The sequence below is a fragment of the Typopeltis vanoorti genome, chromosome 21 (assembly GCF_054136105.1).
Source record: "Typopeltis vanoorti isolate ZY-2024b chromosome 21, IOZ_Tvanoo_1.0, whole genome shotgun sequence".
In the NCBI taxonomy this organism is placed as follows: Eukaryota; Metazoa; Arthropoda; class Arachnida; order Uropygi; family Thelyphonidae; genus Typopeltis; species Typopeltis vanoorti.
The window spans coordinates 11,000,068-11,027,767 of record NC_143569.1 but is presented as its reverse complement, the minus strand read 5'-3'; the positions used below and the strand labels follow the sequence as shown (position 1 = coordinate 11,027,767).

General features: G+C 35.8%; 1 protein-coding gene across 1 annotated transcript in view; it reads right to left on the bottom strand.

The window, feature by feature from the left end:
* Positions 1-14,303: 14,303 nt before the first annotated feature.
* The window catches only part of LOC150094618 (protein eyes shut homolog), a 190,900-nt gene continuing 177,503 nt past the window's right edge, over positions 14,304-27,700 (bottom strand). Inside the window, exons 7-8 of the mRNA XM_090411607.1 lie at positions 24,556-24,656; positions 14,304-14,470 (exon numbers count right to left, since the gene is read on the bottom strand). Of these exons, the coding sequence (XP_090267733.1) occupies positions 14,304-14,470; positions 24,556-24,656 (268 nt within the window). The remainder of the gene's footprint in view (positions 14,471-24,555; positions 24,657-27,700) is intronic.

The following is a 27,700-nucleotide window of genomic DNA, read 5'->3' as shown; positions in this document are numbered from 1 at the left end:
CTGTAGTTCCATATGTATCTTTTCCTCATAGTTCTCATGTGACTGACGATAACCCAGGTGATCACTTCATGGTTACTTTTGCCAGATAGGGGAAGAATGGACATTCCATTCACAATCGCATCCTCTATTGATATCACCAGATCTAAGACTTTCAACCCTCATGTGATCTCCATTAAGAACTGAAGAAATTTATTTTCCTCATTCCCTGATTCTATCTCTTCATTCCAATCAATATCACCATTAATGATCACTCTTCTCTTCCTCACTAATTCAAGTTGCTTATACATTTCTTTGTCTCCACCTTAGTCTATAGAAGCACAAACTAAATATGTCATCCTATCAATCTCCATCTCACACCATACTGTTTCAAATGGTTTGCCACTATTTTTTCCTTGTATCTTAACCTTGTGTGGACTTAATTACCTCGATAACAACAGTTTTACATGGGGAGTTTTTACAGGTGGTAGAACACAGACAAGGGGGGGGGGACTACAAGTTGTGTAAGGAAGTGATGAATACGAGTGAGAAGTTTTTTTTTTCTTTTCTAAGGAGAGGAATGGTGCCTGATAGTAATAAGAAGTCAGGCATTATGAATGTGTTCAAGGAGTGGTATGATCGACTAAGTTTCAAGCAGAATTCTCATGGAAGGTCTGCTTGAAAACTAATGATCCAGACATTTCTTTCAAATTGTAAGAGGTTCCTAATTTTCCTGAATTTTGTTAACTAGGATTCTCTTGCATGATGTTCTTCTCACACACTCATGAATGTGTTTTTAAGTGGCAATTAGAAGACAAGTTTTTAAAAAATAGAATAGAAAGAAGATGATAGGATGGGGTGATGTTTTTCTAAGCATGAAACTGAGAATGGTATCCAGTTCATCTGTTATCTTCAGACCTACATGGAGAGTCAGACTCACTGTGAGAAGTCCCTCTGTCTCACACACACACACACACACACACACCACTCATCATACTATGTTTTAATTAATACATTCACATTCTCTGTAATCACCATATTCCAATCATTCACAACTCTCCATGCAAAAAAAAAAAAAAACTTGCTTTTCATGCCTTTTGTTCACAGCTTCTCTTGTTCTCTCCTCTCCATCTCCTACCATTCTTTGTAAAACTTTTTAATGTTAATCTGATAAAAACTCCTTACCAACTATGTGTCTATCATATTCCCTCAACTTCCTCCTATTCACTAGACTCTAAAAATTGCATTTTCTCAACATTACAGAAACCAGAAATGACCTTATTCAACTGCCTCTGGATCCTTTCCAATATCTTTTGATCCTTTTGAAAACCAGGTAACCAAATTGGTGTACATATATGGCCTAATACAGTGGGACCATCTCCTTATTTTTCTTATTTCATCAGTATCCTCTAAATTTTAGGTCCCTATCAACCCCTGAAATATAATATCTTATTTCCTGTACCTTCTCCAATATATCCCCACCAATGTATACTGTGCATCCCCACTTCGTGTTTGGAATTTTAAACCTCATACTTTGGAACACTGAACTGTTAATCCCACTCCTGTGCCTATTCACCTGTCTATTCAAGTCTTGAGCATCTGTTCTATTCCTCATAGTTCTTCCCAACAACTTTGCATCATCTGCAGACAACTGAATATCTCCATTCAGACCCTTCCCAATATTCAAAAACATGCAAATTAAACAGAATGGCCTTGAAACAAACTGACTTTCCTCTTCTGAGATATTGCACTCCATACACAACTTGCCTGATACCTATCAGACAGTCAGTCTCCAATATAACACATTAATCTATCATCTGATTTCATCAAAAGCATCTGCAAAATCTAAGTATACCACTGTGTATGCTTTAGCCAATGCACCTGTCACCTTATTGTAATAAGTAAGCAGATTACTACAACATGATATTCCTTTAGCAAGCCCATGCTGTCCATCAACCACTGTTACCAACCCAATTCTGGATCTTGGTTTTCGCTAACCTTTTCAGCACCTCAACTAGAACACCTAACCCAAAAATCGACCTATCAGTCTTGTCACCACTCTTATGAAGTGCTACAGTCTTGTCTTCCTTCCACTCATTTGGAACCTGGTCCATTTTAATTATTATATTAAACAAGTATGTGAAGACAGGTGTTAATTTCCTAGTGCATTTCCAAAAACATGTGGTGATATATCAAGACCCCACAACCTTATTAACATAAAGTTTACTCAATTCTGCATATAGCTCTTGCTCACATTGGCTCTCTTCCTCCCTTTCCATTGCACTCATACCCTGCATGATTTCATATTTATGAGGATGAAATACCTTTATTAACTGCTCATTTAATATCTCAATTATATACTCCACAGCAGTTATTCTCTTACTATTCTCCAATCAGTGTCATCCTTCCATAATTATTCTGTCTTCTGCTGGCTACATATTGAAAGAACTTTGTACAGTTTTGCTTCATTTGGCTTTCAACTTTGTGTTCATCCTGTTCAGACCTATCAAACATGTTCAAAGATGTCTACATGTATAAGGCACTACTTTTTACACTATTTTTAGGAAGGATAGAGAGGAGGGGGTGTGCTGCTAATGATATCAGATGACTTGAATCCAGTTAGAGTTGAGACCTATGATGGTAGTATTACTACTAACAGTATTTCATGTGGTAGTGAGCTTAAAGCCATCTGGTGTGAGGTTGAATTTAACAAGATCAATTACATAGTGGGGTGTTGTTACAGACCTGGTGGATCAGATGCTAGTGATGAAAAAATGCATCACCAAATAGACAAGATGAGTGCAAAAAGAGTAATCATAATGGGAGACTTTAATTATCCAAATATTGATTGGGTAGCAGTAGAATCTCATGAGAAGGATGAAAATGCATTTATTGAGCTGTTGTGGGCCAACTTCCTCAAGCAGCATGTGACAAAAGGAACTCAAGGTCAAAGAGTGTTAGATTTGATTATAGCAGAGGGAATTTCATTTAAAGGTGTGTAACTATTTTGCCTCTGGTTGGTGACAGTGATAGTGCGGTACTCACTTGGGAAGTGACTAAGTTTATGAATGTTCCGTTCAGAAAAGGTTGCATGCTGTGAACTACAAAGCAGGAAATTATGACCAACTCAGGAGTATACTAAGTTCAGTGGAATGGGATCGGTTGATGGATGGGAACTGCTTAAACAATACTTAAATGATGCAATATCAAAGTGTGTCCTGAGAGTTTGAAGAATAAATAGGGTAGTAGTCAAATGGATGTGTAATCTTATTAAGCAAACGATTCGTAAGAAAAGGGCGATGTCCATTATGAAAATTATAAGCAGCAGGCTAGAATAGTCACAACTGTTGTATGGAAAGCAAAGTCTGAGCATGAAAAGAAACTGGCACTGCTTGCTAAAGACAACCCACAAGACTTCTATCGACATGCTGCAAGTAAAAGAAAGAATGAATATGAAAGAATGACTCTTCTAAATGCAGATGACATGAGGGTTACAGATGCAGAAGTGGTTGTTCAACTAATGAGTACCCATTTTGTTAAAAGCTATCAACCTGGTGTATGCAACATTGAGCTCACTGCTCTATCTTCATTGGATGAAGAAACTTAGGTGTATGAGAATGAGGTATTTGAGTTGTTGCAAAAACTAAATAAAGATTCACAAAAGGAACTGATGGGATATCAGCATGTGCGCTGAAAAAGAGCATTCAGCTGAACAGCCTATTTCTTTTGACCAGGCTGTTTAATATGAGTCTCAGAACAGGGAAGACTTTGCAGGAATGGAAAGAATGTATGGTAATTCCATTGCACAAGAGTGGTGCAAAGACCGATGTATCCAACTATCAACCAATTAGTATCTCAGGAGTGGTGGTGAAGATTTTGGAAAAATTGGTTAGGGCTCACATTCAGAAATGGGTTGACAATGATGTTAAAGGTACCAAGCAATTTTATATAACCTTGGTTTTAATCCTTTTCCCCAAGTAAGCAAACAGACAAGTAAGTCAACTTTGCACCTGAACGTAGTTCAGGTCTGAGGCAACTTGTGGTAAAGGTGGAGTAAAATCTGATCACTTTCCTTAGTATTTCTCTTAATACAAACCTTCTACATCTCTCTCTCATCGTGAGATTTTTATTTAATAAGGTCAGAGCACCTCTTATGGCAACTTGTTTAGTAAAATTTATAAGCTCTGCATCACTTCAACCTTGGCATTTTTGGGTCTGGCTTCCACTGACAAGTCACTGATATTTTTGGGTCTGGCTTCCACCGGTCTGGGTAGTGGCCCTTGCCTTTAATGCATAGCATCATACATCTCCACAAGGGGATGTGCTTTGCATTAAGGGAAATAATATGGAAAGTGATCAGTTTACTCTACCTTTACCATGAGTTGCCTCAGACCAGAACTATATTCAGGTGCAAACTTGACTTACTTGTCTGTTTGCTTACTTGGGGAAAAGGATTAAAACCAAGTTTATATCAAATTGCTTGGTATCTTTTAACATATAGTATACCCAAAGTAAAAAAAAAACCTTCTACGGGTTGACAGTGAATCTCTACTTTACTAAGGGAAGGTCAGCAACTTGCTCACATTCTATAACAATGAATGCCATTGAACTAGACTAGGATACACCATGATACTTTTGGATTTTGCTGTTGCATGAATTGGAGAATATGGGTTTGGATTATAGAATATTAACGTGGATAAGAGGATGGCTGATTGACAGATATCAAGAAGTGGTATATGGGGGATGTGAATCTGCAAGATTTAAGGTAACCAGTGGTGTATCATAAGGATCAATGCTTGGTCCATTGTTATTCAATCTGCACATTAATGATATTGGGAAGGATTTGACAAGTGACATATAGCTATATGCTGATGATGTGAATGTGAATCTGCAAGATTTAAGGTAACCAGTGGTGTATCATAAGGATCAATGCTTGGTCCATTGTTATTCAATCTGCACATTAATGATATTGGGAAGGATTTGACAAGTGACATATAGCTATATGCTGATGATGAAAAGATAGGTAAGGAATGCTGCTGATATGCAGTACTTGCAGAATGATTTTAATGCCTGGAATCGTGGGCATGGGAAAATAAATGTCGGTTCAATGCCAGTAAATGTAACGTCATTCACTTTGGCGTGATTAGCTATCCAATGTTGTATTATACTGGTGGGATTATTCTTGGAGGGTTAGTAGATAGGAAGTTGAGGTTCAGGGGCCATGTCGCAAAGATTGCAAATACAACTCAAAAGATAATTGCAATGCTGAAACGATTGTTCACATGTAAAGATAAGGATGGCATTTTGCCTCTTTACGAGGCCTTGATAAGACCTCACTTGGACTATTGTGCACAGGTCTAGTCTAGTCTAGTCTCGTCTCCTGGTTTCCGTTGTGATTCTGATATATTGGAGAGACTGCAAAGGAGAGTGTTAAAAATGAATATCAGGATTATGGAATACTGATTATGATGACATATTGAGAATTTGTAGACTGCAAACACTAGCAAAACACTAGGAGAAAGAGGGGTGATATGATTGAGACTTAAAAATTTCTGAAAAGGTCATACAGGATTTCAATTAATGGAATTTTTCAATTTATGGAGGGTGTGGGAACAACAGGAGGGCATCCTTGGAAGCTGAGAATGAATGCTGCTAAGCAGTGCTGATGCAGAGGACATAGTGGAATTGTTCCTTGAACACTTTATTGGAGTATTTCATCCTGGAGGAGTAAATCTTAATACTAGAGGGATAGGGAAGGTTCGAGGTGCAGGAGGAGAGTGTGTTCCAAATACTGAGTACTCTGGATGTCAGTAAAGCTGTGGGACTGAGTGGTATTTCACGAGTTTTTGAGAGAAAGTGCTAGAGAACTGACAGCTCCTTTGACCTGGCTTTTCAATGAAAGTATGGCTATGGGAAAGGTGCCCAGGGAATGGAAGGAAGGTAAGATAGTGTCATTGCATAAGGGCAGTAGCAGACTGGAAGTGTCTAATTATAGGTCAGTTTGTGTGTCATCAGTAGTTAAGATCTTGGAGAAATTAGTGAGGGACTGCATACAGCATTGGGCAGATGAGGGTAATGTTATCTGTGAGAGTCAACATGGATTTGTTAAGGGGCGCTCTTGCGTTAGTAATATGATTTCCTTTTATAATAAAGTTACGATAGCAGTTGATGAGGGAAAGGCATATACTGCCATTTTCTTGAATTTAGCAAAGGCATTTGACAGAGTGCCACATAAGCTGATATTTAAGTTACAGCAAATGGGTTTGAATGTCAGGTTGGTCAACTGGATTCAGGATTGGCTGTCTGATAGGTATCAGAGTTGTGTATGGTGGGCAGTTTCAAGGAGGCAGAAGGTTACAAGTGCGATCCCACAGGGCTAAGTACTGGAACCTATATTGTTTAACCTTTATATCAATGACATTGTCAGTGCATTGCAGGGGGATATTCAGATGTTTGCAGATGATGTGAAGCTGGGAAAGGTTATTAGTAATAGTGCAAATGTGGTAGCCCTGCAAGAGGATTTGAATAAACTTGAGGTAGTAGGGGAGACGAGATCAGGGGTTGATGATTGATAGAAACCTGAAATTCAGGGGACATATTGCAAAGGTGGTGAAGGTAACACAAAGGATTGCTGCAATACTGAATAGGACACTGACTTGCAGAGATAAATTATCATTCCATTGTATAAGACCCTGATCAGACCACACTTAGACTACTGTTCTCAGATTTGGTCCCCAGGATTTGAAGGGAATAAATTAACTGTGGAAAGGTTACAGAGGCATATAACAAATACAGTTTCAGGACTGTACAATGTTAGTTATGAGGATCGGTTGAGTGAATGTGGACTGCAGAGTTTGGTGAATAGAAGGAGAGGTGATATGATTGAGACTTTTCAACTGTTGAGAGGTGGTTACAGGGTTGACACTGGGGAGTTCTTTCACTTGGTTGAACAGCAAGAAGGAGTGATGACAAGGGGCCATCCCTGGAAGTTACGAATGGAAGCTGTGAGCAAGAGGGTGAGGAGTGGTTAAACCATGGAATGCGTTGCCTGTTGGTCTTGAAAGCGAGAACGGTCACTGAGTTTAAAGAGTGGTATGATAGACTTTGTGTTTCCTAGGAAGGCCCTCCCAAAATGAGTCTTTTGACTCCATGGAGGCCTGAATAATAATAATATTTCATATAAGAATGGAATGAACGTGAAGGCTACAAAATGCTATTTCACTGTTGTAAGCAATATACAATTGTGATTGAGCTGACCATTGACCTAATGTAATTTACGGTGGTTTGAAAAAGACCTACATTAAAACTAAATAGCAAGTACTGTATAGGTAATCTACAGGATTTATTCATATGGAGTTTTCTCCCTTTTCTCCCCCGTCCCTATTGGGGTGAGTTGAGCCCCCTCATGGGGATTAAGTATTTTATGGCTGTAGATCTGTGTGTGTGTGTGTGTGTGTGTGTGTGTGTTCACAGGGCCGGTTTGCCTGCTTGCGAGATGAAATACCCCAGGATGAACTGGGGAAAAAACTCTGCTGTCCACGCCCAAGACCGGCTAACTTGGCTATGACTGAGGAAGATCCTTAAGTTCCTCACGTCGGCAACGGGAATCGAACTCGGGACACTCCTTCCCCAGGCATATGGTTGTGAAGTGTAAAGCCACTAGGCTAACTGCGCGGACACTAATAATATTAAAGACGGTGAAGCTGAGTGCTACATCTGGTATATGGATATTAATCAAAAGCTGGAACACTTGTAGTTATCATAGAATCCAAATAAGTTAATAACTTTGTTCTTTTTACATTTTATTTTCATGCAAAATTCTGGTCCATATTATAGATGCAGAACTCTACTAGAATTGATAAAGAAGGAACTTATTTACTGCATTTCTTCAACAAATTCATGAGTTAATCCTTTGAGAATGCTGAATAAGGTTCTACTAGCAAGCAAGAATAAGATAAAGAGAAGATTATTTTGTGGATTTCAAATTACTCTGAGTGTTATTCAGCTGATAAACTTAAATAGCATTCATCATTCCTTCACATTTCTTAGAAAATGAAGTAATGGTTTTCTATAAGTACCTCTACCCAAGACACATAAGGAAGAAATATTATCCATAGATAAGGATTGAGGCTTGTAAGAGGGGTCTTCAGTGTGATGAAAGATGTGAGTAGCTTCAAATTTTGAGATAAGGAAGTTGGCATTAAATGTCATAATGTCTGGAGTTCCATATGAAATGATCAGGAAGGCTGGCAGAAAAAGGATAGAAATGAATGTAAGCTCTGAGATTATCTTATCTATCAGATAAAAGTATTCTGTTCATTGTAGCATATCTGGTTAATCCAATTGTGCCTAGGATTGCTTGGGAAATCTAATCATGATTGAAATCATGTCTAGGCTTCCCGAGGCACAATCTGATTCCTATGTAATTCCAAGTCAACATTAATAATGGTCTGAAAATTTCAAGTACATGGTTCCTTTCTCCTTCCTCTGATTCTTGCAGATCTCCAGAAATTATGAGCACTGACTTCACCAATTCATGCCCTACTGCTTTTGTGTCATTATCATGTTTACTGTCTGCTGCTCTTCCTTAATATTTGAAACTTTCTGCTTTGTTCTCACAAAGAAAATAGTGGGAAACCAGTGCCATTCCTCAAGTTTATTGAATGCCTTTCCAATGGTGAAACTCAGTGGAAAGATATTCTAAATTTCCAAATTCCAAGATACACAAAGGATTTCTGCCATCATAAGTACCAGCTTAGAATATTTTTCCTATAACTTGAAATGTCAGGATAACTATCGGTTATATCAAAAGCCGTATTCAGTTTTGATGTATGCATTTTTTTTTACTGCAGGCAGTCTAGGTCAATGATTATCTCTTTCATTAATTAGTCTACCATTTCAAGGTGCAGTGCAGATTTCATTAATTTTACACTTTTGTAATTAAAACATTAACCTCTCCATAATTCATTTATAATTAACACCACTTGAATCAATCTTTCATCAGCAGTCTGGAGAAATTATTTATTGGGGTGAGACCTAATGCAGCAAGTCAAGGAAACAACTAAATCATCTTGAGAGGAATGCTGAATATTTGTAAGTTCAGCTATGTGATACAAACTGTCAGTGAGCATGATTATGAGGGAGTTGACCACTATGCTTCATGTTCAGACTTTTTTGAATGTGTCTGGAGATGGAAATGACAGTTGTCCAAAGGCCAAGCAGATTGCAGATGTATGAAAAGCCAAGAGGTAACTTCTTATGTCTATATGCAAATACTAAGAACATCAGGAATAAAAGGACTGAGTTTGTTTCTTTGAATATGTTGTAGCCTAAGATCGTTGGTATTAGTGAAACCTGAATCTCAGAGTTAGATGTAGTAACTGGGATAGTGTAAAAGGTATAATTATATTTTTAGGAAGGATAGAAAGGGGGGAGTTACTACTTATTTGAGTCTAGGTAGGGGTAGAAACTTGTGAAACAATAACAATAATAATGGACCATGTAACAGGATCGGGGCATATATTCCAGGTATGCGATTGACACCCACAGAATAGCAATATCACCGATATATTTTCCCATTTATTCATGTTAAAGGCTTCCCTATTTGTTTCCTGGCTTCATGCGATTCCTAAAATTAAACACACTATGCTAATACTTCATGAAGAGGACACTTTTCGACGTCTAAACATCACATCGCATTCAAGTTAATAGCCAGGTGTGTGGTCACACCTTGGAGCCCTTTGAACAAATGTACAGATGGAGTAATGGGTGAATCTCTTAGTTCCAGTGGTTTTAAACCATCCAGAAGGCAAGGTGTGCACTGGACAATAGCACCCAGAAAAATCAGTGGGTGGCTGTGAGTTATTGTGTCAACAAATCCAATTGAATATTGTCATTTGTCATGAGTTGCTGTTTTTGTTTTCTGAGTTTCATCTATTTTGTGTGCATGAAGTGTGAACTGACATGTTTAGAACACTGATATAGACAAGTTTTTAATATATAATTTAACTTTTCTGCCCATATTTACAATGGGAAACAGTGTTGAATATCTACTGAATGTCCTGTTTTCTGTCAGAGCTTTTGCAGATTGTAATGTTATAGTAAAAGGAGATTGGAACTTGTGTATAAATAAGTGAAAAGAGTTATTTCAGCCTTTCTCTGGTTCAATCCAGAAAAATAATTTCCCAAGCGATCACTTTTCAGATTTCTGTGCATATTATATGGCTGTATTTAAAAATCATATCAAAATTCAAATTATCTGTGTCTCACTCTAGTACTTGCCAATGATAATCTAATCTTACCATGAAGCATAAACCCTTTGTGCTTCTCACATAAATGGCACATGTGAAAACATAACTATTTTTCATTTGACTTTTATGCTTTCCCATATTAAAATTATATAAATGGTTAAATTAAAGTATTCAAGGTTATCTTACAATTAATTGCACTGGACCAATTAAGATAAGCATTATGCACTCTTAAAACTTTCATACATCAACAAAATTGATGTGAATTTTGTAGCACAGGTTGCATAAGCCACATGACAGCACACCTAACTTAAATGGGCATGCAATATCACTAACAGGATGAAATATATGGTAGGGTGTTGCCTGCAGCCTGGAAATGCAAATTACCTTGGTTACATAACAATTACATGAGTAATCATTATGGATGAATTAAATTATGTAAATATTGACAAGGTAGAAGAGAAAACTCATAAGAATGAAGGAGAATTTATTGAGCTGTTGTGAAACAACTTTCTCAAGAAGCATGTGAAAGGAACTCAGGGTCAAAAAGTATTAGATTTCATCCCTGCAACAGAAGGAATGTTAAGAAGTGACTATTTTGACACCAGTTGGTGAGAGTGATCATATCATAGCGATCTGAAAAGTTGCCAAATATATATGGATATTCCAATTAGGAGAGGCTAATGCTGGGAAGGCACACTACTCCACTACAACTCACTGTCTCCCTTACTTAATCCTCCAACTACATGACACGTCTATCATAAACATATGGTGCCATCTACCACCTAATATATATTATCTGTAAATTATTTGTGTTTTCATGGCTGATTTATCTGTATGCAGTATGAGAAACCTGAGTTTCAGGAATGAGATCAGTTACTTACCTTGAATTGAAAAATTCCATATAAAGATTTCTCTCATCATGATGAGAATTGAGAACTCAGTTCTCCAATCAAAGGGCATAATGTGCATACCATTGGTCTTCCAGTTGTGCTATGGAGGCAGTACACAACCCATACAGAATGATTTTGAATTGGCTGGAAGTGTGGGCAAATGATAACTGCTATCGATTCAATGTTGGTAAGCATGTATGCTGTATGCCCCTTGGCATGATGAGATATTCAACAGCATATTGTATTGGTAAAATTATGCTTGGAGAAACTGATGTGGCTATGGATTTTGGAATTATGGTGGATAGGAATTTGAAGTTCAAAGATCGCATACAATAAATTACAAATACAACTCAAGGGATAATTGCAGTACTGAAATGAACAGATAAGTAAGGGTAAGGAAGTCATTTGGCCTCTTTACAAGACCTTGATGTGACCACACCTGGACTATAGTGCACAGATTTAGTCTCATAGATTCTGAGTGAATAAAGCTGCTGCAGAAAGCTACAAAAATGATATTGGGATTATGGAATGTAGATATGAGTATATGGACAGTAGAAACGAGTGATATGATAGTCTATAAACTTTTGAAAGGGTGTTATAGGATATCAGTGATGAAATTTTTTTTATTGTATGGGGAGAAGACAAGCAGGCACCTGCAGAAGCTCTTGTAAACAGTACATCCCTTTCTTAACTGGTTTGTTTCATGTAGCAAATTTCAATTTTTCGTGTGCTTTTTAGACTGTTTCTTAATGACCATTTATGTTTCAATAGAAGTGGCCATCTTGAAAAGATTAGTTAGGCAAAAATTCTATGAATAAAATGTTTTCACTTGTCATACCTTTTTTATAGGCACCTTTCTTATGAAAAATTAGAACAAAAGCATTGGGTGTATATGATAGATCAACAGTTCATACATAGAGCTAATGATCTCTGGTAGAACTGCATGACCTAATGATGCATAGTGAGAATGGGGAGGGGGGGGGAGAAAAAAGCAACATAAACATTACAGTAAATGCTTATAGAAAAAGTGGATAAAGAAATCGGTGAGCATTTTTAAATAATCCTGATATAGGCCTATCTGATGTATTTATTATTATCATCATTGTCATCAACTGAAGGTAGAAATAATGCTGTATTGATCTGGAAGTAGCTAACTTTATGGAGCAGAAAAGGTTACATACTGAACTATAAAGCAAGAAATTATGACCACCTACAAATACTGGGTTCTGTCCCACATTATCAGTTGTTCAATGAGAAGGATATCAGAAGTGTATGGAAAGCATTTAAAAAACAAACAAACAAAAAAACTTAAATGATATGGTATCAGAATGTGCCCTTAAAGTCAAAGAATAAAGAGGAAATGAGTGAAATAGATGTGCATTCTTATTAAGCAAGAGATTCTTAAGAAATATCGTGTACATGAGGATAATGCCAGTTATGGAAATTGATAAGGCACAGGCCAAAAGATTTAAGTCTTATATGAAAAGAAACTGGTTAAAAAAAAAAAAACAGTCAACCCAAAAGAATTCTATCATTATGCTGCAAGTAAAAGAAAGAATGAATGTTGGACGAGTAACTACTGAATGTAGATATGTGAGTGGCAGATCTTGAAAAGATTATTCAACTGTGAGTGCTCATGTTGCTAAGAGCTATAACCCTAGTTTATGTAACATGAAGCTCAATGCTATATTACACTGAATGAAGAAACTCAAGTGTGTGAGGAGGATATACTAGCCCTGTTCCATAAACTGAATAAGAATTTGTTAATAGGGTCGGATGGGATATTGCTAAAAGAGTGTTCAGATGAATGAGATGTCTCAGAACTTGGAATATTCGACAGGAAGAATGGAAAGAATGTATGATAATTCCATTGCATAAGGATAGTGTGAAGACTAGCTAAGACCTCAGTATCTGTGGAGTGGTGAAGATTTAGAAAAAGTAAGGGCTCACATACAGAAACAGCTGATAGAGAATCTATACTTTGCAATGAACACTAAGTTTACTAAAGGAAGATCATCTTTGAGTAGCTTGCCTTACATTTTATAATAATGCTATGGTTGAGTTATACAAGGGGAATGGATACCATGATACTTTTGGACTTTTCTGAGGCTTTTGACAGGATACAACATGGAAGATAGTTGAATGAATATACTGGAGGATATGAGAGTGGATTATAAACTCAGTTTGGATAAGAGGATGGTAGATTGACAGATATCAAAAAAGTAGCATGCAAGACTTAAAGTGACCAGTAGTGTGCTTGTAAATATTTAACAAGCAGCTTGCTAAAAAAAAAAAAGTATTTGGGTGTACTGTATATATTTATTGTAAGTTTTACTGATTTATAAGAACATGGAATACAAAAAATTTCAAGGAATGATGCAATATTCATTTCTTTATTGCAAATTCCATTTAGCCAATTGAACTCTTGTATCCATAGCCAATCTATGATTGCAATTCAACCATGATTTCACAAATGGAGTTGTATCCCAATCTGCTAACTTTTCCCAATAAATTTATCATTAAATCTGATATGTGATCAATTGTTAAACTGTTTTTCTCCTTTGTACAAATTATGTTCATTAAACTGAAACCCCTTTCAGCTTCGGCACTAGTGATTGCTATCTTAGCTTTTTGAATACTTGCAGGAATCAATTTTTTTTAATTCTACATTATTGCACAAAATCCCAAAATTCATTAAAATCAATTTCATGTTTTAAAATTTCACTTAAATGGCTTTTCCTGTTGGATATATCTTTCATTATAGTGACTGCTTAGTTTTACAACTGGGATGTGTTTTCTTTCTTGTTGGAGTGTCAGTATTCAGTGAATGGAAGCACTTTGAAGCTTACGTTGGTCTGGTAGCAGTTAATCTGTCTGCCATTAATATGGAAGAAGTGTTGCATTAGTTCTTGTCTCTAATGTTAAGAGCAGGACACAGAATTCATATGTGATCCAATCAACTCAGTGAGTTTTTTTTTTAACCAGTAGATTTTAAGGCTTAATGAAACTGCAACACAAATTTAATACTAATATGCATATATGTAAATTATTTTTGCAGTGGTTGAAAACTGTTACTTTAAAGTATGTCAGAGATACAATGCATATAAATTCATCCTCTAATTTTCAGGTAGGGTAATACATATATAAAAAGTTCAGTATTTAAAATATTGTATCTTAGGTTTTCATTTCATCTAGAACCACAGTTTTTGATATTGCTACCGCTCTGAGCTGCTGTTTTTATGTCCAAAAGTTCTTTTGCATTAGAAATTATTATATCCTTAAAGCATCCGACAAAATAGTTTGAAAAATAACCTGCTGTTTCTTCACTTATATCTTGATGTCTTGAAAACCCTCCTGTAAAAGAAAATATGTGTTGATACTAATTTTAATTAAAATTAATGATAAAAATATGTTAATTTGATGTTTAATATAATTTTAGAAATCTTTAAGGGTACCTGTGGCCAGGAGTGCACCAAGGGTATTTGCCGCCCGGGTGCAAACTTTTATTGGCCTCGCCTTAAAAAAAAATAACTAAAAGAAATTGCATGTAGCATTTACTACAATAAATAAAATATCAATGTTGCCACCTGGGTGCAGTGTACCCTTTGCACCCTTGGGTTGGCGCAGTCCTGCCTGTGGCATAACTATAAACAGAGCTGGCGGAAGCAGGCGCCGCCGCCAGGGAACGGTTCATAAGTTAATATTTAAGAAACAAAATTTTTATCATAAAAACAAAATAATTCTTAGAATGATCAATATTAAAATAAATGAGGCCGTATACACTGAATAAAAATGAAAAAAAAAATTGTATATTGCCGCCTCTTTGATCAGCCGGCTGTTTACAATTTTGCAGCTAGAGCAGGCTAAATGCTTGCCTGCAGAATGTTGTCTACTGCAGTCTAGCTAAAGTGAAACAGTGAACAGTTTTTATGTGCAGAAACGAATTTTCGTACAAAACATTTGTTTCTAGTTAACCAGTCATATGGTACACATCTCAGTAGGCTAATGACGGTAGTGCAGTGCAGACTATTGTTTCGTCTCTGTGTCATGTTGTATAATAATTTCTTGTGGGTATAAAATAGAAATGGAATCAAAAATTAAAAAAAAAAAGTTATCCGGTGCACAAAATCATAAGTGTCATGCTGCGAAAGAAGCAGATATTAAGAAACAAACTGGGGCTCTTAATAAATTTATTAAAATATTCTGATGGAGTTTGTAACCAACTCGATACATCAGAAATCAGAGTTGAAGAACTGTGCACATCATCCAGTTTGCAGGAAGGTACTATTGCAACTATTAAAAAAGATAATTGAACATGATTTAAGTGAAAAATAGTTACGATTTAGTCAACTACAACAAGATTTAGTTGTAGTTGACCACATTGTTAGTCTCTGTGAATTTAGAAGATCCAGGTGAACGGGGAAATATTGATGAAAAATTAAGAGTTTTAATTGAAATGGGGCCTGTTCAAAATAAAAATATAATATATCCCAGATATAAATATATAATAATCCCAGAGATACATATGGTCATAAATTTGGCAACACATATTATAATAGAAAAATGTAAAATGGGAGCTCATGCCAAGAACATGGCTCATTTATTCCGAAACTTTAAATTCTGTTTTTTGTTTTTGTTGCAAACTTGTCGCACCTACTGAATCAACTGAACAATCCACTGAGTCTTGTAGAAGGTTATAACGATTGGAGAAATGTAAGTACAACTTTACATAGACATGAGACTAGTATAACTCGCATGAAAAATTTTTTAAAATGGAAGGAACTTGATAAAAATTTAAAAAAACAAAACTACTATTGATTTCCAGACTCAAAGCATGTATGAAATGGAAAAGAAACATTGGACGAGTGTTTTATAATGCTTGATTGAAATTATAAAAGTCATTGGTAGCCGAAATTTAGCTTTTTGCGGATCATCTGATAAATTATATGAAAGAAACAACAGCAATTTTTTAAAATTAGTCGAACTGTTTGGGAAGTTTGATCCCGTTATGGAAAATCATGTTGAAAGGGCCCTACAACAAAACAATAGAGTACACTGTTTGAGTAAAGACAGTCAAAATGAAATATTGGAAACTTAAGTAATGCAATCAAGGATACAATTTTATTATCAATTCGCAAATGTAAATATTATTCCATAATTTTAGACTGCACTCCTGATGCAAGTAAAACAGAAGAAATGACCATTATTATTCGCTTTTTTTTCCTGACAATGGAATTGTCAAGATCAGGGAAAACGTTTTAGGTTTTGCAGATATATCAGATTCCACAGAATGTGGTTTATTGTGCAACAATAATGGAACAACTGGAAAAATGGAACATTCCCATTGAAGACATGCAAGGTCAAGGGTATGACAATGGGGCAAATATGGGGCTCCAAAATTTACTTATGAACAAAAATCCTCTAGCTTTTTACACGGCATGTTCTGCTCATACTCTAAATTTAATCATTAACGGTGCAGCCAAAGTGAATGCAGATACAATTAGTTTCTTTGCAATTATTCAAGAAATATACAATTCTTTTCATTCTCTTACAAACGTTGGGCAATCCTTTTAAAGTTCGTAAAAAAAATTAACATTGAAACAGCCATCAGAAACGCGATGGGAAAGTAAAATTAATGCAATCTGCCCTCCACGATATCAGTTAGGAGAAATTTATGAAGCACTTTTTGAAATTTTAATAAAGAAACTCAGCATGAAGCACAAACATTATGTGCTAAAATAAAGGTATAACTTGGTATGATTTACTTAACAGAATAAACTCTGTGAGTAAAATGCTTCAAGACAAAAATATGAACATTACACTTGCTTTAGAATCAATCGAAAACTTAAAAACATTCTTACAAGAGTATCAATCAGATACAAATTTTAAAGAAGTTCTGAAAATGGCAAAATAACTGAGTGAAGAGGTGGATGGAGAACAAGAATTTAAAACTGGTACGGAAGTTCGACAACGAAAGAAGATACGACAATTTGACTATGAGCATCATGACGAAACGCCACACTTGCCAGAAGATAAATTTAGAGTGAATGTGTTTTATACACTTCTAGACGTTGCAATGCGTTCGTTAATAGAACGTTTTGAACAACTAAAAACATATGATAATTTCAATTTCTTGTATAGATTACTACAAATTAATAATGAAGATTTACAAAAAAATTATGACAATTTAGAGATTCTCTTGAAGGACTGCGACAATAAAAACATAAATGCAATAGAACCATATGATGAGTTATGTGCTTTCCAGGATATTTTTCAGTAGGATAATTTAAATATTCAAAAGCCCTTTCAATATTCTTAATTTTATTGTGTCCAATAATTTATCTTTCCCTAACTTTTCAATTGCTTTAAGAATACTATTAACCTTAACTGTTAGTGTAGTGAGCGGTGACCATTCCTTTTCCAAGTTTAAATTGATTAAAACCTACTTAAGAACAAGTATGTCACAAAAAAGGCTTGTTAGTTTGGCATTAATAGCTATTGAAAATGATATGTGCAGAATTAGACGTTAAGATCATTATTTCTAATTTTGTGAATATGAAATCAAAAACCTTAAAATTTTAATAAAAAAAATTTCAAGTATATTTATGTAATTTAATTTATTTTCTGTTATTCTGTAAAGATATTATTTTTTGAATACTTATATTAAATGTTCTAATTATTTCTGAATTCTTTTATTTTCTCATCTATCTTGAGTTTCTTTTAATTTCCTAAAAGATAGTTCCACTTATAAAAATTATTACAAGTTACTAAGAATTTAGTATCTTGTAAAATGCAAGAATTTTTTAAACTTTAGTTCAAATAAATTTTAACTTTAATTAAAATTCATTTTAATTTTGTTAGCGATTCGGGTTGGTGAGAAGGATATAATCCCTGTATCATTATATTCAACGATTAAAGTGAAGTGGTTTTATCAAAATTTGCTTTAAATTTTGAGAATATTTTGAATATGCGGGTTTTTAACAATTATCCTGCCTAGTCAATACTCCCGATTCATTACATTTAGTGAACCAACGTGTGGCTGTTCTGTCAAAATTTATTTAAGAAATTTCAAATAATTTAAATTTTTATTATCATAAAAGAACCACACACTCCCGGATCGTTACAGGGGTGCTTAGATAGAAATTGCATGCGGTCGTCAAAGACCCTAGCGTCAGCTCTGACTATTAAACGATAAATTGCACGATAACCACAGTAATCAACTTTAATGAAAGTACAGGTATACCTCGATTAACATGGTTAATTAATCCCTCAATGTTACTGCGTATATCAAAGGTAAAAATTACAATTAGTCCATGATCAATTACTGTATTAATAATTGGTTTTATGTGGTACTCTTTTAGGAAAGATAAAAAATTAATGCAAAGTAAATGTTTAATAAATGCTTGTACCTACATTATTTACTGCAATTTTTTTTATCAAAAGAAGTTATCAAGAGTTGTTTGAGCAGTTTTAGTTTTTTTCTTATTGGCATAAATTCTACGATAACAAGCAAAATAACTCTCCATACTTCGGCAAACAAGCAATAAAACATAAAGAAAAAACACTGCAAATATAATACATGATGGTACAAATTAAGTTGATGTCGAAACCAACATGATTTCAAAGCCGAATAGAGAAACTACTAGAATTTCGTGCCGAATATATAGAAACTAAACATTTCGGTGGATGCAAGCATAAATAACTTTATGGGCAACTCGTAGTAAAGGTGGAGTAAGCTACAGATCACTTTCCTTAGTATTTTCCATAAATGTAAAGCACATCTCCTAGAGGACATTTATGATAAATAAGTCTTTGGTTCTCTATTGTAATACATGATGGTTTATTTATTTTCAGTTACAATCTAAAAATTATTGAAAAGAATGAAAAAACAAAAACAAAACTAAACCATACTATACTGACATCGGAGGTTGCGGTATCTCTCGGATAGTTTACTGTCAAATATCACAAACCTTTACATAACATGTGTTAAACCAAACTGACAGCAAAAAACAGTGCGGAATATCATTCGTAACATATGAATGCACAGCTACTCATGACCTCCAAGCTATACAATGAATTGTGCAAGAATATTTATATTAAATATTTTGCTTGTAACTGTCAGATCAGCTGCGAGCTCCTCAGGGTTAAAGGCACGTTAATCAAAACTCTTGCCACGTATATCAAGGGATTGCCACAATTAATTTTGCCGTGATAATCAAATCCGCGCTAAGCAAGGGATACCTGTAGAGATATTTTGTATTGAAAGTAACAGTAGTGTGTAGAAACAAGCAAATCAAAGAACAGGACATACAATAATCGGTCAGATGTAAAACATTCATGTTATTGTTATTCTAGTTCTGTATATATCCAAGTATTATTAGTCCTAGGATTCATTATGGTAAACCCACACTAATCATACAATGCCTGTTATAACTCTGCTTAAACTTGTTAATGACAGTCCTCTCAACTCACTCGGGCAATCTGTTCCACTCATTCACCATAAAATGCATGCTATGTAATTTCAAGGGTGTACAGGATACTATGATCGCACTCTATATGAAAAGTTTACATTATTGCTAACTTTCCTTGAAATTAGTCTAATCTAAATTTGATTCCAATATTGTTATTATCATCTGACCTCCATGGAGTCAGATTCATTGTGGGAGGTGAATGATATGCAGATGATACAAAAGGAAGAGATTGCTCTTCCTAATTTTGTATCATCTGCATATCATTAAACCCATCCAAATATTCATTAACATTCAAATTGAACAACAGTGGTCCCAAACTAACCTCTGCAGTCCACTACTAGTGACCTTCCTCTTTTGTAATATTGCACCTCCACATAAAACTTTCTTATACCTATCTGACAGCCAACCAGATGTTTTACCAAAATCTCAGACCTGCTGTTAGTTTTCTCATGGTATCATACATCTGTTTTACCAATCTTTTCTTTTCCATTCTACTGCTCATATTCCTGAATGCTAATAACAAGTTCCTTCTTAATATCTTCATTTTTAATATGATTCTGCCATAATGCTAATGTTCACTCTAATTTTATCAGAACTTTTCATATCTAGTCTTATCTTTCATTAATTGTTTGATTTCTAACCAAACTCTCAGATCTATGAGTTAAAATTAGTTTGAACATTATCTTGTATACAGCTACTTTCATGTTCTGACTAATTTCTCTCTTATTCTATATAAATTAATTCAGTTGACTACCCACTATGCCAGTTTTGCTTATTCTGTTACAATATTTCATTTGCCATCTTCACTTAAAATTGTGCCTATGGAAGAAGTAAAACAGGTTTCTTATTCAGGATGCTGATGCTGAGTTTGGCATTGTTGCCAATTTTTATTCCACATTTTTTACATAATCAAATATAGTTAAAACTTGCAGACTTGTAGTGAATTTATTTCAGAGTATGGCATCTTCAGCATCTCTTTAACATCTTTCATTTTGATGTCAGCTGTATTGTCACTTTCTTCATAATGTGATCCTTATAGATGATGAATAATAGTGCAAACTCTTGTTTCATGCATGATTTTGCATTTATCATCTTTCTGTACCTCCTTCTATATAATTCTGTTCAACATTCACACAGTATCTCCTCCTTCTATATAATTATAACATTTTAAACAACTTTCATCTTGCCATATCTTTTCCAGATCTATGAAAGTTATTATTTCGGACAACTCCAAGGAGTTGACAGACTCATCGAGGGAGGCCCTAACATCATGTCAAGAACAATTATTCAACATTCACACAGTATCTATCATACCTCGCCTTGAACTCATTCACAGTCATAGCACTAACAACGGACTCTCGCAGCTTATTCCACTCATTCACCACTCTCCAAGCAAAAAACCTAGCTCTAACACCCCTGCTAACCACATTCTTGCCCAGCTTCCATGTATGGCCCCTAGTCCTCCCACCACAAGTCCTATTCTCAAAAATATCTTCTGAATTAATCTTATAGAAACCCTTCAGTAATTTGAATGTCTCAATCATATCACCCTTTTTCCACCTATCAACCAATTTTTGCAACCCACAAAAATCTTCAACCTGTTCTCATAAGGTTCATTCCATAGACCTACTATCATCTTGGTCACTCGTCTCTGGATCCTCCACCTCCTCCCCATCAAGAAGAAACCCTGACACCCATATCTGGGCACAGTAGTCTAGATGGGGTCTTATCAAGGCTCGATACAGAGAAACAATGACTTGTTTGTCCCTGCTTGTTAAAGTATTTTTTCAGCAACCAAGTGATTTGATAAGCTGATTGCCACTTTTGCAATGTGTCCCCTAAACTTCAACTCCCTATTCACCAACACTCCCAAATCTCTGGCCTCATCAATCTCCTGGAGTACGGTTCCACCAATGTGATATACTGCTGTTAATATTTTCACTCCAAAATGCATAACCTTACACTTTGCCACATTAAATTGACATCCATTTTCCTTAGTCCAGTCTGCTAAACTATCCAAATCATCTTGCAAAATTTCGACATCCTGTACACTCACTATTGCTCTACCCAACTTTGCATCATCAGCAAACAAGTGAACACTTCCTCTCAGATCCTTTCCTATATCGTTAATTAATGAACAAATTGAAAAGTAGTCCAAGTGCAGAACCCTGCGGCACACCACTAGTCACAAGCCGTCTTTTGGACTCTACTCCTGAATAAACCACACTCTGATATCTCTCCATCAGCTACCCTCGTATCCATCTCGCCAACCCTTTATCCATCCCCATATGCTGCAGTTTACTGATTAGAGTTCCATGTGGTATCCTGTCAAAGGCCTTAGCAAGGTCCAGTAGAATCACTGTAAATCCATTATCCTTATCCAGTTCAGCCGTCACTGTGTTATAAAACGTGAGCAAGTTACTGAGGCATGATCTACCCTTCACAAAAGCGTGTTGTCCCCATACAGTATCCCATTTTCGTCTATCCAATCCTGTATTCTTCTGTTGACTAATTTCTCCAAGACCTTGACAACTATTCCTGACATGCTAATGCGTCGGTAATTTACAACAGAAGTCATGGAACCTCCTTTTTGCAGTGGAACTATTTTCCCCTCTTTCCACCCCCTCAGGACTAACCCAGACCCGATACTCAAATTAAACAAAATGGTCAAGGGTACTGACAATTCTTTAGCCGCTTCACATACGACACAAGCTGGGCTGGTATACCATCCAATCCCACAGATGTATTGACATCAAGGTTTGTAATAGACTACTCACTTCCACTTCATTCACCACAATTCCCATATAATCTATTGGTTCATTCATTACAGCAATGTCACCACCTGGATGATATATGCTTGCAAAGTGCTCGCTCAGTAATTCAACTATACCAACTGATTGTTACCTTCTTACCATCGGCATTCTTTAAAATCATTCTGCCATATACGTTTTTTCTTTTACTTGCAACATATTGAAAAAACTGCTTGGGATTCTCTTTAGCCTGCATGGCTAATGTTCTTTCATAATCAGTTTTTGCTTTTCTTACCACACCTGTTAACCTTCTGGCCTGCGCTTTATACCGTTCATGTGCCTGCTGGTCACCTTTCTCCTTAAATTCCCTCCACAATAGTTTCTTTTTTTGCAGCTCAAGCTTAATGGTGTTATTCATCCATTTAACCCCTACTTGATTTATTACTCGAACTCTAGGTATACAGTCAGCCATTGCCTCCCATGCACTATCAATATCTAGCCCTTGCAGTTTTACATGCCATGGCACTGAACCAATCAAACTCCTAAGCTCGTCATACTTACCAGCCCGATAATTCCACATGTACCCTGTCTTAATTGGAAATTCCACTCCTTTAGCCACCTCCCAAGTCAAGACCCTATGATCACTCTCGCCAATTGGTGGCACAAGACATTATGTATCACAAGGTCCGTTTTTCCAGCAGGGAGAATGAACAGGGTGATTGTTATGCTGGATATGAGAAGTAAGCATGCAAGAGAGTTAGTGGTTGGAATGAATGATTTGGATGGGCATAGAAAGAATGTGAGAATGGATATAAGGAGAATGCTATCAACACTTCCTATCAGAGTAGTTGTGACTATCAACAGTGTGATAGGAAGAGTAGCTGGTGTGTTATTTTGGTATGACAATGATGTATTTCAGCAGAGCACAAAATCTTCACAACACTTTTCTTGAAAGCATTCAAGAAAGTGATGTAAAACAAATCAGTTGAAGTCAGAGATCATGTAAATGAGCAGGAGAGTGGACTAGGTGAAGCCAATGTGAATGGAAATGAGAACGTGAGAACAGGAATGCAAGTTGAACATAAGGAGACACAGCATAAGGAAAGTGAATTCTAAAAAAAGTAATGAATGAATGAATGTATGAGGGAATGGTCAACATAAGAATGGAATGGTCTGGAATACTTCATTGATTTTGGGAGAGATATGGGATATAGGGTAAGAGTGAGGGTTAAGAGTCTTAGATCTGGTTATATCAGAGGGTGTGATTGTGAATAGCATCTCTAATCTTTCCCTGGTTAGTGAGAGTGACCAGGAAGTGATCACTTGGCTTGTAGCCAGTCATATGAACTTCTGTGAAGAAGGAATTTATGTGGAACTAAAAGGCTGGTGATTATGAAAAGCTTAGGAGACAACAGGGAGCTATAGTGTGGAAAGAGGAGTTGAATAGAAAGCAGACAGATGCCTATATGGCATCTGTCTATTGAAAGACCACATCTTGATTTTTGTGCTCAGATATGGTCAGCAGACTTTAAAGGAAATAAAATAACCTTGGAGATGGTTCAGAGGTAGACTATCAGGACCGTGCAATGTTGGTTATGAAGATAGACTTGAAAACATGCCAACTAAAAGTTTTAGACTTTAGACATTTAAGCTGTTGAAAGGTTATTATCAGACTGCTACTGGGGTGATTTTTCATATGTAGAACAAGGGAAAGGAACAAAGACAGTAGGTCATCCCTTTAAGTTGCAAAAGAAAGTATTAAGTAAGAGGGTGAGAAGAAAGTTTTTTTTTTGCAAGCAGAGTGGTAGAAGCTTGGAAAGCATTGCTTAAGAGAGTGGTAAAAGTGAAAACTGTGGATAAGTTTCAAAAGTGGTCTGATAGACTGCTGTCTAGCTTTGGCCTACCACTATGAGTAGGTCTTATGATTTTATGGAGGTCAGGAATAATATTAATTTGATAATCTGTTGTGCAACTTGAATATAGTCCATTGTACTAAAGCCTGCCTGTTCTTTTGGTTGTTCTAGGTCTAGAGTCATACAAAGCGTATGAGCCAAGACTTTTGTAAACACTTTCTGAACCACAGATATCAGAATAATGATATAGCATATGAGAAAATTACAGTGATCTCACTTATGATCTTCTAACTCTTGCATTGGTTTATAATTTTATACAACTCAGTAATTACTATGCATTAATAGATATCTGAAACTGAACTTACCAAAATAGTAATGACCATGAGTGTTTAATTCTTGGAAATCTCCTGTTACTTGACTTTGATACTGGATTCCATCCAATTGTAATAGCAAGTTCTGTTTCTCTCTATTAATTCCAAAAGTAAAATAGTTTAAGTAAATAAATATGAAAACTGTCTCTATTTATTAATCAACTGTTACACAGAAATAGCAGGTAACTTAAATGTGATAGGAATTGATCTGTCCCATACAGTAATTTCTTGATTTGCATAGTAGATGCATTTTTGAAGAAAAAAAAAATGAAGAAAAACAGGAACTTGTATTCATGGCTCTAGATATTTCTTCCTGCAAAATGATTTGCTTTGTATGTTATTTTAAGGATTATTCTGAGTTTAATTATAAAGAAAACTAAAATAACAAACAAAAAAAAACTGCATTTATTTTGGTCACTCTAATATTCTTCTGAATGACCTATTTCTGCTGTTTTCATTTGATAAAGATGAGCACACTGAAGAAGAAATGGACTTCAGCAATCCAATGATGATATAAGAGGCAAGTAGTGGTGTTACATCTGTTTTGAACAGTTATTGAAACTTGCTTTCTGTAATAAATATAATTGTTACTATTATCTATTATGATACAGGAGGAAGATATAAGAGGTATGATAGACTTAGTGTTTTCTAGGGTGGGCCTCCAACGATGAATCTTGTGACTCCATGGAGGCCTGAATCATAATAATAAAGTTTTTTTCCCTTTTTTTTATCAGTGTCTCTATCTTATCAATAACAGATATTTTGCATATGCTAGTATTTTGTTGGAGATAAATAGTATGGCCTTATAAGGGGACTTGAATAGATTGCATGAATGAACAGGTAAGTGGGATGAAAAGTATACACTTGGTAAGGAAACTATACAGGAGATAGAGATGAGAGATCTGGGAGTGGTGGGGTCAAGGATCTGAAATTCAGGGACCACATTGACAAGTTGAGAAGTCTTGACATCAGATCATGGCAATGATGTGGAGGATATTGACGCGCAGAAATAAAGAAGTTTCTGCATGTTAAGGTTCTTTCCATTTTTAAGGCCTTCATGCATATGGATTATTGTGCACAGATTTGGTCACTGAATGTTTATTCTTACAAGGATATGTTAGTCCAGAGAAGATTCACAAAGATGGTAAGTGGCTTTTGGAACGTGGAGAATGAAGACAGAATGGAAGAATGTAAATTGCAGTGCCTCATAAATAGGAGGAGGGGGGAGGGATATGATTGAGACATGTAACATAGTCAGGGGGTTGTCATCAGGTTAACATAGAAGAAATTTTTCTATAGAATGAGGAGGGGGGGATAGAACAAGAGGCCATCCCTGGAAACTATATAAGGAAGGTATGAGCAGAGGATTGAGGAACATCTTTAAATAGAGAGTGGGTGGTGAGTGAAATGCATTGCCTAGATGTGTTGTGAACGTAGACATATTGAATCTGTTTAAGGCATGCTGGATGAGCTTTCTGTGTGATGGTGTATACCTACCATGGAGGACAGATGTTAATAAAAAGTAATGTACAAAACTCAAATCTGCTAAACCATAGAATTTTTTATGTTTGGCCTTAGCAAACAATGTTTGCACTTAAGTATTTTCAAGACTGGGGCAACTCGTATATTGAAGCTGGTGACTTCACATCACTTGCCTTAGTGTGCTTACACTTGGATAAAGGATTAAACCTAGTATATAATTTCTTGGTATCTTTAATTCATAGTATAACCACATGGAAAACTTCCAACAACTATCTCTAATCCAGAGTATTTTAATAATAAGGTGTGACATCTTTTGGCTACTTGTATATGAAAACGACTTCGGCATTACTTCAACCTTAGTATCACTCACTCCTAGCGATGAGACCTCACTCGAGGTCTTATCAAGGCCTTGCAAAGAGGCAAAATGACATCCTTATTTTTATATGTCAAAGTTGGTTTCAGCAGTGCAATTATCTTTGGAGTTGTATTTGCACTCTTTGCTACATGGCCCCTGAACTTCAACTTCCTATCTACTAACACTCAAAGATCCCTAGTTCCATCAGTTTCTTCAAGCATAATCCCACCAACATAATACAACATTGGATATCTAATCATGCTGAAGTGAATGATTTTACATTTACTGAATCCATTTTCCCATGCCAACAATTTCAGCCTATTCAAATCATTCTACAAGTACTGCATATCAGCAGCATTCCTGATTACCCTAACCTATCTTTGCATCATCAGCAAATAGCTCTGTGTCTCTTGTTGAATCCTTCCCACTATCATTAATGTACAGATTGAATAACAGTGGACCAATCACTGATAGTACACCACTGGTTATTTTTATTTATTTTTTGATATCTGTCAGTCAGCCATCCTCTTATACATGCTAATATCTGCTAGAGAGCTGGTTAGAAAGAGCTCCAGAAAGATGTGCTATTTTGAATAATAAATGGCAATATTTCATGATTAGGGTTTTTCATTATTTATTTTTGATAACAAAGTGTGTCTGCATGATTTTTTGAATGAATTTTGCCAGATTTAAATTGAAATTGCCTTTTTTAAGTATAACACAATGGCAGTCATGAGGTCAACCATGCGAGCGTCAACTGGTGCTATTAGGCAAGTGCTTCGTAAGTCAAGAGGCATTGGTGACATAGACTTTTTGAAAATGATTTGATGTCATGATTTCAACATGCATGCATGGCGGAGTGCAAAGGATGGATGTGTGCTTGTTTCTGAAGAGAGAGAGAATGAATGAGAGACGAGAAAGCATGGATTTGTTGGAAGTGTGGTATATTGTTGGACCACAAAGCAAGGAATGCAAAACTAAATGAAAAGTTAGAACATGGTGTATATGAAAGAAATGGAAATGAAATGAAAGCTAGAGAAACTGAGTGAGTGAAAGGATGTAGAAGTGAAAGTTAGTGATAAGGGAGTGAATGAAAGTATGACTGAAGAAATGGAAGTAAGGCACAGCAAAACGAGAGGTAGTGAGATTGTTGGAGTGAAAGAGAGCGAAATTGTTGGAATGCAAGATTTAATGAAAGAGGTATTGAAAATGAAATGAGGAATATGTGGAGTGATGTTATACATCTAGTGGAACATAATGAAAGTGTGAAAGAGAACATGAGTGATTCCAGGATAGCAGTAT